The 13773-nt window shown below is 32.3% G+C and overlaps 1 protein-coding gene across 3 annotated transcripts; it reads left to right on the forward strand.

Moving 5' to 3' along the window:
• Nucleotides 1-4805: 4805 nt before the first annotated feature.
• Nucleotides 4806-8961, forward strand: LOC110642534 (uncharacterized). 3 transcript variants are annotated; one of them, XM_058142935.1, is made up of 5 exons: nucleotides 4806-5052; nucleotides 5363-5442; nucleotides 5838-6196; nucleotides 6534-6746; nucleotides 8202-8961. In XM_058142935.1, the coding sequence occupies exons 3-5, from the start codon at nucleotides 6191-6193 to the stop codon at nucleotides 8256-8258; spliced, it is 276 nt and encodes a 91-aa protein (XP_057998918.1). In that variant the 5' UTR covers nucleotides 4806-5052; nucleotides 5363-5442; nucleotides 5838-6190; the 3' UTR covers nucleotides 8259-8961. The 3 variants fall into 3 exon arrangements, with proteins under 3 accessions (XP_057998918.1, XP_057998916.1, XP_057998917.1); XM_058142933.1 differs by lacking the exon at nucleotides 5363-5442 and adding an exon at nucleotides 6369-6447 and having other exon boundaries at nucleotides 4810-5052; XM_058142934.1 differs by lacking the exons at nucleotides 6534-6746; nucleotides 8202-8961 and having other exon boundaries at nucleotides 4813-5052; nucleotides 5838-6195.
• The last annotated feature ends 4812 nt before the right edge of the window (nucleotides 8962-13773 follow it).

Below are 13773 nucleotides of genomic sequence, written 5' to 3' on the forward strand. Positions count from 1 at the left end.
ATTTAAGAGAGCTGTATAGGGGATCAGCTCCCAATATATTATGATTGATGCTACAGGGTGTGTGAGTGCTCCAAATTACCTTTTTGATGCTATGATGTGAATTTATTGCTGATGTTGCATTTCATTCCACAGGTTGCATGAGTTTTAGATAGTTATAGAGATTATGGTTAAAATTGATATTTTACTCTCTGAGTCGAACGCTCACTCCTGTTCAAAAATTTTTACAGGCCGCAGGAGGATATTTTATTCTGGGTTAACCTGCTTTTATACTTCGCAGGTTGTTTATCGATATTTGTGTAATTTTATTTACTCATAGAATTTCCGCATGTGTTAGCAGTAATTATTTGAATTTGGTCTGTAATATTATTATCATGTTGGACCTGTAAACTTAATATTTTAAGTCTGTTTTGATGGATTGGATGAGGGAGCTGAGCTCCCATTTATTATTATGTTGATGAGTATGTGGAGGGTGAGCTGAGCTCCCCAATGGATTGTTTATTGTGTTTACAGGTCGGGTGAGTCAAAAACTCCCCGTTGGTAAGTCCATTTTATGGCCGGACTCTGTCCGTTTGTTTTCTTGAAATTGGGCCCAAATGGGCCTCAGCATTGGGTAAATGAACAGTTAGGCTTACTACGGGCCTCGGGGCTTTAGGTCGCCCAGTCCTAGTGCTCGGCCCATAGGTTGGGTCGTGACATCCCAGTGCCCGTACCACCGGCCACGCTCGAACGCTGAAAACGACGCCGGCGACGCGGCGCGCTCTTCTCGGCCGAAATCCGGCCGATCCGGCCACCAATTGGACCGAGTCTTATGTCTAAACTCATCTACTCGTCGAGAGCTTTCCATAGACACCAAGAACACCGAAATCCATCGAGCAATTTGTCCAATTTTTGTCCGGGAAGTTTTAGCCTATTTTGACTTTTGGGCTAGATTTCTCGCAAACCGTGAACCCCACGAGAAAACTGAGAGTACCAGAGCGCTCCACTCGTCGAGAGCTTCGCGGTAACATAAATTTTGAATTTTTTCGACACCATTTTTCGGTAGGTCTCACGAAACTTCGTAGTATTTTTCCGAGCATTAAATGAGTTTAGAAAATTCCGTAAAATTTATGTACTAACCCCCGTGTTGTGGGCTTCGTGTAGGTATCCTCAATTCGTAGAAATTCGACAGTTGTCCGGGTCTATGAATTTCCGGCCAGACATACCCGCTACCGGAAAAAGTCTCCGAATTGGATCGAGGTTGTGGCTACCCCCCTATTATCAGACGTCTCGAGCGCGTCCCCAGAGTCGGAATCGGCAAAGGTAAACCCGAACCTTGCTTTTTCGTAATATTCTAGTGCTTAAATAGGATTAAAAATCCATAAAATATTCGTGGTTGCTTAGAAAATTATGATTCTTTTTGCAATAGCCTAGTAATATTGCTAAGGACTGCGGGGCAAAGTTTTAGAATTTTTAGAGCTTATTTGGGAAGTTTTTGCAAAAATTATCAATTATAATGACTAAATTGAAATTTTACATATTGTGATGAATGAATGTTTGGATGGGCCCAGGAGGGGCTGTGTGATGTGATTGAATTATGGATATATGAGTTGCAAATATAGAAGTATATTTTGAGCCCTTTTGCAGGTTGAGTAGTTCCTAGATATAGGGGAGACTCTGCTGGATTTTCGGCACGACTTAGGACGTATTTGGTCTTTTCTTAATTTGTATTGAGTCAATTATATTAAATAATTGTAATGTAATTGTCAGGTGAGCCGGGACAGCCTTCTTCTTCCTCCCAGCTGCCACAGTGACCGTTGTCAAGTCTGTGAGTAAAATATTAATTTTAATTGTAATTTCGATATTATTATATGTTCAAGCATGCCCATGCATCACTTATATGTATATATCTATGTAGTTAAACTTTAGGCACGATTTATGTTGCATTCATAACTGTTAAAGTGCCATGGATGTTGTTGTGGTAATTTGGAGCAATGTGCGTGCGTTAGTGTGCGTTGATGTGGTGTGGACTATGGATAGGACGGGTAGACACGGCTTGAGATCTTTGCTGGGACCTGGTCTTTCGGGGTAGACACGGCTTGAGTTCTTCGCTGGGACCCCGATTTGGTTATTAAGTGGAAGTCCGAGCTGAGTTCTTCGCTGGCACAGGTTGGATTTAAGAGAGCTGTATAGGGGATCAGCTCCCATATATATTATGATTGATATTACTGGGTGTGTGAGTGCTCCAAATTACCTTTTTGCTGTTATGATGTGAATTTATTGCTGATGTTACATTTCACTCTACATGGTGTATTAGGTTTAGATAGTTATAGAGATTATGGTTAAAATTGATATTTTACTCTCTGCGTCGAACGCTCACTCCTGTTCAATATTTTTCCAGGCCACAGGAGGATATTTTTGAGGTTAGCCTGCTTTCTCCCTCGTAGGTTATTTATTCATGTTTGTGTAATTCTATAAATTTTTAGAATTTCCGCATGTGTTAGAAATGTTTATTTGATTTGGGTCTGTAATATAAATTGTTATTTTGGACCTGTAAACTTAATATTTCATGTATGTTTGATGGACTGGATGAGGGAGCTGAGCTCCCATATATTTTTATGATGATATGAGTATGTGGAGGGTGAGCTGAGCTCCCCAATTGATTATTTATTGTGTTTATAGGTCGAGTGAGTAAAAAACTCCCCGTTGAAAGGTCCATTTTATGGTCGGACTCTGTCCGGTTGATTTCTTGAAATTGGGCCCAAATGGGCCTTAGAGTTGGGTTAATGAATAGTTAAGCTTACTACGGGACTCGGAGGCTTTAGGCTGGTCCAGGTCCTAGTGCCAATCCGGCCCATAGGTTGGGTTGTGACAATTTTCACTTTTATAAACATTTTTATTCTTGAATTTTTACTGTTATTAGTATTTTTTTTATATTAATTGCCTTTTAATTTGATTAAATTGATAAAAATTGATAAAGAATTTAAATAATTAACAAAATTAAATTTGAGACTGATTCGTGCAATTTTAGAAATACGAGAATTAAAATTTTATTTTAATATAATTGAATATATATGAAAAAATTCAAACGATTGCAATTTTTTATTTTTTTTTTTTAAGTTTCAATTTTATCAATTTTATTTTAATGATTTCAAAATTTTATTTCAGTTTTATTTATTATTAAAAATTAAAATAAAAATGATATTTTATTTTTTATTTTAAAAAATAATTATAATATGTAGGAAAGACTTATAAGATTGGAAATAATTAGCAAAATTAGTTTTAAAATCGGATTAATGCTTAATTCTACCTCTATATTTATAAGAGGAGTTCAATTTAATTTATTTTTTATTTTTTATTCAATTTAACTTAAAAATTTTAATTTAAACTCAATTTAACTTAAAAATCAAGAAAATAAAGAAATTAAACTTTTTAATTTTTGAGATTAAGTTAAGAAATCAAAAAGTTTAGTTTCAAGACTAAAAAATTAAATTTCTTAATTTTTTATTTAAATCAAAAAATCTAACACATAAATTTTAAGTTCTTAGCTAAATTATTCTTAAATTAAAATTTTTGACTAAATTAAATAACAAAATAAAAATATATTAAATTGATTTTTTTTCAATAAATAAAGAAATAAAATTAAGTTGAAAGCTTTTTAAAATCATGATAAAAATATTAAAATTAAAGCTTTTATACAAAATTATTTAAAAATTAAACATTTTACACTTAAAATTTTTTTTTGTTTAACTTTTTGTACTTGTGTGCTGTTCCTAAAAAATTGTGCTAAATTTAATATAATAATAAAATTTTTTTCCAAAGGGCACTGATCCTTGCATGGCTAATTGATTTTCCATCATGGTGTGGTGTTGTTGAAGCTGTGGGCTCCGCCGGTGGTTTTTCTATTTTGTGGAGAGATTCCTTTCACAATTCGATGCTCTTTTATATATTAAATTAAGTAAAAAATTAACATATTTATTATGAATTTATTTAATTTAATTATTAAATATATCCCATAATTGCTAAGGTTGATAGTTATAATTAATAAAAATATATATTATATAATTTATTTTATTATTAAAATAAATAAAAAATTATAAATTTATTATATTATATATTTATTATTAAAACAAATATATAAACAGCACCCTCCAGCACTGTTGGCAGAAGCCGAAGTACATCGAAGGCCCGGGGCTTCTTCTATTTGGAGTGGCAAAGCTACTCGTGATGAAGTTATATTTATAAATTTATTGTATTATATTATTTATTTAATATTAAAATAAATCTATAATTATTAATTTATTATATTATATTATATTATTTATTTATTATTAAAATAAAAAATAATTAAATTTCTTAAAAAATAGAAATTAATTAAATAATTTAAAAAATGTAGTTATAAAATAATAAAGTAATTTTATTATTAATAAAAAATTATAATTTTAAATTGTAACAAAATTATTTTTTATAATAAATAAATATTTTATATTTTATATTATTAACAGAAAATATTTTAATAAAATTATAATACGTTAATTAAAGTATTTAAGATTATAAATAAAAAAAACAATATTAATGAAATTAACTTTCAAATTATGAAAAAAATAATATAATTTAAATAAAAATAAAATTAAATAATAATATATAAATTACAGCTAATAATTAATATATTAGCTCAATTTTTTTTTTTAAGATAGTTTACTTTTGGATGTTTTGAATTGCACTAAAAAAGTGAACTAAACACCTCTGTTGTTTCTTCCACGTACTTGTAATTGTGTGTTGGCACACAATTAACAGGGTGTAAAACTGAGTGTAGGCAACAATTGTTCTGCTTGTTGAGTGGACTGGGTTTACTCGATAATTTCCCCTTCTAATCACACGCAATTTGTGCATTTGGAGGTGGTTGTAAGCAAGGACTGCGTATGACTATCGCGCGAGAGTCTCAGCGCTTGTGCTTTCCCCTTCGTTTTCTGCCCTTGCTTTCCTTCTTGTTTCATGAAGAGTGCTAACCAGTTAGCTGCAAAGGCATTGCAGCTTCGCCTTAAAGGAAATCATGAAGAAGCTGATAAACTCATGGTAAGCAATGTTTTTAGTTTTACATATTATCCTCTTCTTGCTTCCATCTGAATTAGCTAGGTTTCTTTAACGAACTTGTCAAATTCTTAATTAATTTTGTTCAATCACAAAGGAATTCAGGATTTCTTTAGTAAAAAATGTTAGGGTGCTAAGTTGCGGATATTCTCTCAGAAGCTGGATTAAGATTCCCAATAGATTCCATGTTAAACTTCTTTGGATTTGAAAACATTCTTTGCATTTGCTAATTTAGATCATAATTGCATGAGTTTCTAATTCAGTAACTTATTAGAGCCATGCTTTCTTTTATTAGCTAGAGGTTCAGAACATGAAGGTAAATCAAAGTGCTGGAGAAAATTCTAGTAGTCCTCAAAAGGTTGGAAGCACCAACATGTAAATCTTGCTTCTTGTTTTTTCTTATTTTATCTACAAATGTATTTTTAGTATATTTTCTTATAATGTAGTGGAAGTTGAATACATGGTAGTAGAACTGGCAGGATGATTGACAATTCCAAGATTACTGTTATGGTTGTGGAATTTAGATTAGAAACATGTGTTGACTCCCTTCTTCAACTGTTAATCTTGGAATGTAATTCCTGCTATGTGGCTTCTTCTTGCATTTCCCAAAAAGGTTTTAAGCATACACCCTTTTAAACCTGATTCAGCACTTCTCCATGCATTGTGCCATTTGTCATTTCCAATATGTTGTTTTTTTTTATTATTATTCTGAGAATTTTGCAATTAGTGGCCTTTATTGTAATAATTTATTTTCCCTTTCTTCTTTACAGTTATGTTGTTCAAGACATTTCTGTCCAAAGAAAGGAGGATGATGCTGATAGACATCTAGCTCAAAAGATAATCCAGAATAAACAATATAGTTTATCTGTTCAAGCAGATGATGAATATGATTTTGAAGATGGTCCACGCTGAACGTGAAGAAAGAAAGAGGGAGATGAGGATCCTAAGTCCACGGAGAAAAGTGTTCTTGCTACTCGAATCTTAGACTCAGCAAGAACATTGCCTTTTTTGCTTTCAGAATCCAAACCAGCCAATACACCTTGTTGTGTCTATTGCAAACTTCACATATTTGATATTGCCACAGTGGCAGCCTGTTGTTCCAGGCTATTGTTGCATCTTACCAATGCAGGCAAGTCTAATCTAGTTGCTGGATGATACAATATGCTAATCTTGATAACCAGTTCTTTCTGATAGTTGAATTTCATCATTACTTGGGGATAATTACTCATAAACTGTATTGTGGAAAATTGGATATATCCCAAAATTATAATGGATAATGGGAAATTTGTATGCTTCTTCAGTCAAGAAATCCTGAAAGCTTGGTACATGGACTTCTTTGCATGCTTTAGGAGGGGAAATAAACTGATTCTTAATTTTTTGGTAAATGATGAGACAGTTGAATTTTCTGTTATTTTAAATTCACTACTGCTTGCTTTATTCTAATGGAGTCTGGTTGGCCTTTTGAGCATGAATCAGCCGCAATGACTGTTGACAATAATGTATGGGAAGGAATTCGCAATTTCAAGAAATGCCTTATAATGATGTTTGCGAAACAAGAGAAGGATTTAGTGGTCCTTGAAACAGTGCTGGGGTTGGCACAACAACGTCGCCATTGTTTAATCGGGTGCATTCCCCTGCCACAAGAAATTGCTAAACAGGCCCCTCTCTACTTTGAAAAGGTCAGTGTCTTTAATTGTTTTGTTTTGGCCTAATGACAAAAATTCTTGAACATCTAACATTGACTTTCTTCCTTTCTTTAATTCTATTAACAACTTTATAACTATAAAAGAAGGAGAAATAGAGAAGAAGAATATGGGATAAAAGACCTTGATTATTCCCTCAAGTCATTGGAGATATATATTGTTTTCAAATACACTGAAAATGAAGAATACATGATGACACATTTACAGGCATATTCACAGGCACCATTACAGCATATAATCACCACACATTATCTCAATTTTAGGCTCAATTACAGTATCTTAACAATAACTTCTCAATTTAGTATCAAAACTTTAACATTTTGTGCCAATTTTATCATAAATTGAGTAACCAGTCAAAATTTTACTGATAAATGCTGAACTGGTAGTCACTTGCACAAAAAATGCCACACAAATATGCCCCTTTGAACTAAATAATGTCATTTCATTGTCTGTGTAATAGTAAAGTTGTCAGTCGCCTTGTATAAAAAAATTATGCAGATGTCTGATTAAAATAAAAATGCCATCTAATAGTTCATTTAATGATAAGTTATTGGTCACCATGTAATAAAAAGTCATGCAAATGTCTGTCACACAGTTAAACAATAGCAACTTAAAGGGTTCTTCTGTTATGATAAAATTGATATGAATGTTAAAGTTCTAATACCACATTAATAAGATTTAAAATTTTCTTTTTGATGCATTAATTTTCATTTTGCTTGTTTAAATTGTGAACTAATGTACTGAACCTTAGTATTAAGGGAGGGTAACAAAAAAGAGTGATAATCCGTTTGTGGTGTTTGGTAGCAATTGAAAATTTCTTTACTATTTGCTCACTCTCTCAAACAATGAGATGACGTCAGGCATCGAGAACAACTTGTGAAATTTGTTGTAGAATAGGAAGTTATTGTAAATAGGAGTTAGTTAGGGTACATTATATTTGTACATATTTCTTTGAGGAATGCAAGTTGATTTTTCACCCAAAATAACAAAATTAATATCTAAGACTTCACTATGTGTACTATAAGCTTATGTTCTCTGATTTTTGCCAATAAATTTGAATATAACTTCAGCCAAAATTACTACCACATAACTGCAGCATAAGAATACACTGCAAATGCATTATAACAGTTGTTATTGTTCAGTAAGTAGCTTTCTGTTGGCAGGGCAGGGATAATCACTTGTATTTATGCTTTTGCCTATTTGTTTCCTTGCATTCAAATAATGTAATTTAGCCTGTTAGAGATTCAAACACTTCGGAGAAGACACAAATCTTTTTGATATCATTAACTTCTAGCTAGTTTGGAATCAAGGGTCAGTTGAATTTATGGAATCTTAGGCCTAGATATATGATTTTACATGTGCAAATATATCTGTATATTTCTTGCTTCTTGGACATATCTCTGAAGATTTTTTTTTTTTTTTGGTTTTCAGGCAATTGAAGAAGCTGAAGATGAGTGGAGCCAAGCACAATGCAGAAAAGCTGATTGATAAAGTGTGAAGGGGTTGCGCTGTTCAATTCCCAAGGACTTCCTTTCCATGTTGAGTTTGGCCTAAAACAATGGTTTTGTCAACGTGATTCTTCTTCTGACAAATGTAGTAAGGTGCATGCTACGTTTATGGGAAGAAGAATCATGTGAATTAAGCCATTGTTTAGGCCAAACTCAACATGAAAGTAAGAAAAGTCCTACAATCCCTTCACAGTCCTATCTATCAATATTCTTATTCAGAGACTAGTCCAGGTAGCGAGAAATTAACAATAGAAGGTTATATAGATGTATTTGCACATGTAAAATCATAAAAATTACATTGAACAACATATAGGCAACATGTAGGCAAAAGCATAAATATCCTGTGACTATCCCCGCCCTTTCCTGCCGTAAAAAATCTGGAACGGTCCTTCATAGCCCATGTGAACTTCCTCCCGCAATTCCTTGTAACTGCATAACCATCAAATTATTCCCTTCCAGTTGTCCCTTTCTGGATCCTTCTTTCTTCTTCACATTCTTCGACTCTCAATGGTTTTCGATCCTGGCCCACATTTCCTGGATCAATAATAGGACCACTAACAGATTCCTGGACTTCAAAATTTTTTCAATTCTATCGAGAATTTTGAAAAATGAAAATTATTGTATAAAAAAGAAAAAGGCTTGGTGACCAAAAAATTCCTGGACATCAAAAATTCTTTCAATTCTATCGAGAAATTTAATCCTTCTCAATTCGGTGTTAGAACTTCAACATTCACATTAATTTTATCATAACAGAGGAACCCTTTGCATGACATTGGAATTGTTTAATCATGTTACAGACATTTGCATGACATTTTTATTACAAGATGACCAATTACTCAACATTAAGCAGACTATTAGATGGCATTTATATTTTAATCGGACATCCACATGGCTTTTTTATACAAGGTGACCGACAACTTTGCAATTACACAAATCATTATTTGGTTCAAAGGGGCATTTGTGTGGCTTCTTTTTATGCAATGTGACTAACAATTCAGCATCTACTAGTACAATTTTGAATGGTTAGTTTATGATAAGCATAGTACAAATGTTAAAGTTTTGATATTAAATTGACAAGTTATTATTAACATACTGTAATTGTTTGTGCCTAAGATTGAGATAGTTTGTTGTGATTGTGTATTGTAATGGTGCTTGTGAATATCTATGAAGGGAAGGGAATATTGGGATTTTTAAAAATACCTATAATAATTTATTATTATTATTATTATTATTATTATTATAAAGAATTAAATTTAATTGACTTGCAAAAATTAATTTATTTTAAATTTTTATTATTTAAATTAATTTTAAAATTTATATAAATTTAAAATTCTTAATTTTATTTGTATCATTTCAGAAGGCAGCGTTATGCTCACAAACAATTACAAAGTGAGGGTCTAACAAGTAAAAACCTTCATAGGTACAAATAAAATAGATTGAAGCAAACAAATCTGTACTTGTACAACCAAAAGAAATTAATAATTAAATACAGCACAACACATAGATGCATGCTTATGATAACATATGCATAAAAGTACGTGTGGATGGATATGCTTGTCACCATGGCTACTTATTAGAGTTTTGTGCAAATAATGGTTCACTAGGGTTGACCATGTCTAATTATATATGCTTTTAAGTTGACTTCCCAAACAATCACTTCCAGTTAGCATCAACTGCGTATTCTACCTTGAAATATCACTTCTACCAATCTAACAGATTATAGATTCTATTTAAGTAATTTTGCCTTGAATTTCTAGAAAGTGAGAGTTTCTGCACATCCTGGTATGTTCCAAACTTCCAATTGCAATGTCCATATTTAACAAACAAACTGGTTATCTAGTTGGCAGAAGCAAGCCGATCAATTGACAATAGAAAAGATGCATCGTAATGGTTCAGAAAAGTTTACTTAAAAAAATGCGCAAAGTAAAATCTCTGAACACAATGCAATAATATTTCCACCAAGCTATAATCAGTTCAATCTGATTCAGCTACAATTCATCATATTTTATGAATATATAACATAGAAAGCGACTTTGCCAAAGAAATCTTACCAAGGGAAGCAAATTGTTACTTCCTCCCAGTCCCAGGTGGCCGCCCTCTTCCCCGCTTCTTTGTTGGGGTTATTGTACCAGGATGTGTAGACAATGGAGGAGATAAAGCCAGTGAAACAGTACCATCTGGCCCATATTTTCGGGGTCTTCCCCTTTTCCTTTTCACAGGCTTACCAGGTGGTGGCATCGCAGATGGTGCACCCACATTATCACCATGAGGTCGAATTGCTGTTGAAGTTTCTATAAGTAATGTAGATCCCATCATATTGGCTCCAACATTAGATTGAAATCATAAAGTTGAACTAGTTAAGGGATTGATGCCTAATGATATATTTAAACCAGACTGTGCTCCAGACCCACCCATCCGATCTGCATATAGAACGAAGCAGAACCAGATATCGCCATAGCATCCCTTCGATCCGTGCATTTACTATACTCAACAGTCTGTTTTAAGCAAATTTGAACGCAATTTTCAATTAACTGCAATATTTAGATTCTCCCATCTTCTCCACACCTCAGTCCAAGGGAAAACTCCGCCAAAATACAAGAATTTAATACAATGCAACTATGTGACCAGTAATGAACGATCCTTTCTTGTACGGGATATGTCTCAAAATCTCCAACGAATATGAAAAGGCATATAAAACAATTATAAGCATCTTAAAATGGATCACACTCTAAACAAGAAAAATGTGCTTGAAGAAGCTAAGCAAGGCTCCAAAAGACGCATTATTTCACGAATGGAGCACAAGGAGACCATAAAAGCACATTCAAAGTCGCACGCGAGGATCCCGAGATCTATATTTGCAAAAAACACAAAGGAAACAACACTTAGATTCAAAGAAACTTCGAAGTTACAGAAAAAAGAGCTAGTAAAATTAAGTAGATACGTCAGAAAAATGAAAAGATAAAAAGATGCAACAAAACCAAAGAAAAACTAATGAATCTTAAGGAAGCAAGAAAGCAAGAGAAGAAAAGAAAAGAGTCGAAAAATAAAAAGCTAGGAACTTAAAAGAAAACACAAAAATGCAAGCTATTTTAACAGCTTACCAAAGCAAAACCACAAGAAAGAACAAGTAAGGCTTGATATTGCAAAATCTCACCAACCCATCACTCATAAACCTTAAACACCAAGCATCTTCCAAGGCAACGCCAACCCTGGAAGACCAACACAAATTAAAACCAAAAGTTTGAGTCAATGCCAACTAAAAACTCAAACCCAGTTCTCAAAGCAAAGCACACCACATAAGCTCAGAGTTGAATGACGACACACTTTTTCTCTCTCATAGTACCACGCTTGAAAGCTAGAAAGCTAAAAGTAATAACTCACAGTAATGAAGGGTGTTAAAAGTCGAACACTTTTCAGAACTCCTTCTCACACGCCCTGCAAATCAACTAATCAAGAAGGAAGAGAATTGGGGAGGCTCGAAAGGAGATTTGAAGAGAGAAATAAAGGTCGTACAGCTCTGTTAGGAATTAAGGCAAAAACTGAGAAGGGCAGAGAGAGAGAGGAAGTGGGGGCATGAGGGCGTGAAGTAATTACTTGCTACTTGGAGAAAAAAAAAAAAAAATCTCTTTGACACAAGTCCTTAATTCATGAAAAGATAAACATTTTTTTTCCCAGGAAAAGATAAAGATCTCTTCATTTTTGTCTCGTACAAGAGTCAAGGTTGACTTTGCTAGGGGGGACAATCTATAAATTATTGTAATATGGAATGATGTGTATGTTTATATTTAAAAAAATGGATTATATAGAATATTATTTTAATAAAATTTGGAATTCTTTTATTCCTATTTGAGACATTCTCTCAAACATTGGAAGTACCTTTGGAAATCATGTTATGTTCTTTGGGCTTAAAGTTGCCCTCATTGTTTCAAAAGGACATTGGTCAGATAGCTTCAGATAGCATAAATTGATGTTCATTAAATTTATATATTTATTAAGGATTTTTAATTTACGAACTAACTTTTGAGTTAAACTCAAAGGTTCAATATTTTAAAAAATTATTGAATTTATTTAACATATCTAGAATCATGACACTTGATGAAGCCAGTGCAATTTTGGTCTGGCTTAGATTAACTCTACACTTTGGGGTGAGTAAAAAAAATTAATTATATTTAAAATTTTAAATTAAATTGTTTTAGTTTGGCTTTTTTTTTGTTAATTTGATTTAATTTAATTAATATTTTAAAAGATTTAGTTTTTTTAATTTAATTAATTGTTTCATAAAAATAAAAAAAAATCAAATTGATCAATTTATCTAATTTATAAACTTTTGTAAAATATAATGTATAATATATAAAATTTATAGTAAGCTAAAAAATAATAATATATATATATATATAAATATAATTAATAATATTTTTTTAATAAAAGAGTAAGAATTCAATTTAAATATGTCAAGTGAATTATATATTTTCAGTCATTGAATCAAATTGATATAACTTTATTATTATTTATTTAATTTATATATTTATATATCATAAGCACATGCTTGCTTGCTGTGATGCTGACCGTGCATAAAAATGGACCTTCACGGGAGTTATGACTACCCAATTGCTTCCAACTTTGAACCAAATGAGACTGGAAAGGTGTTACCAGAAGTGAGTTTCTGGTGCTCACTGGCCTATAATGACAGGAGATTTTAAATTGGATCAGATTCTTTCACAGATCTTTTTTTTAAAAAAAGATGGTTGATTAATATAAGATTTACATCCTTATACTTAAATTGAAATACACGTTTGGATTAATAAAAAATTGAAAGAGAGCAAAGGCAAGTACATGAAAATAATGATGAACAAAATTAAGATCCATTATTAATGACAGAACCATTCCTACTTATTTGATATTAAGTGATCAGTTAGGTACATAGCTTTTGTTATTAAATACTTATGACCACTTTGTTTTATGAGCAAAGCTAAATCATGTTGGGCTTAAAACAAGTTCCATTTCATGATGGGATAAATGAAACCTCTGACGTATAAATCAATGAAAACTGATAGGATACCAATACATTCACCAGCAGAATTTTCAGTGTAATTTACAACAGTAAACAAGGAAAGAGTATGTGAAATATAATTCATTTAGAAGGATATCCCAAAACCCAAGAGACACACAGTAGCAAAATTTGACCAGGCCTGCAAATAATTGTCATACATGGAACCCACTGTTGAAGAAGCAAACGGAAGGCACATGTACAAGAACTGACAAATCTACTAGAATTCAAACCATGTGGGAAAACAGTAACTAAAAAGGCCAACAGATAGAATGTAATTAAGGGTTTGATTAGGGTAAGAGAAGCCTCATAATTGAGTTGAAAATAGATTGATTTCATTTTGACATTCAGACTCTGAAAGTGGGAAAGGAATAAGAGGGATTAAAAGAAAATATAAGAAAAAGACACGAGTTGAAAAGCAAAGATGATGTTGGTTGGTGGAACAACC

Source organism: Hevea brasiliensis, unplaced genomic scaffold, assembly GCF_030052815.1.
Source record: "Hevea brasiliensis isolate MT/VB/25A 57/8 unplaced genomic scaffold, ASM3005281v1 Scaf91, whole genome shotgun sequence".
Lineage (NCBI taxonomy): Eukaryota > Viridiplantae > Streptophyta > Magnoliopsida > Malpighiales > Euphorbiaceae > Hevea > Hevea brasiliensis.

Excerpts from the sequence above, each read along its gene's own strand:
- LOC110642534 (XM_058142933.1), top strand. The coding sequence starts at position 6,394 with ATGGACTTCTTTGCATGCTTTAGGAGGGGAAATAAACTGATTCTTAAT. Across the intron at positions 6,448-6,533 it reads AACTGATTCTTAATTTTTTG|CATGAATCAGCCGCAATGAC; the intron begins GTAAATGATGAG and ends TGGCCTTTTGAG. Across the intron at positions 6,747-8,201 it reads CCCCTCTCTACTTTGAAAAG|GCAATTGAAGAAGCTGAAGA; the intron begins GTCAGTGTCTTT and ends TTTGGTTTTCAG.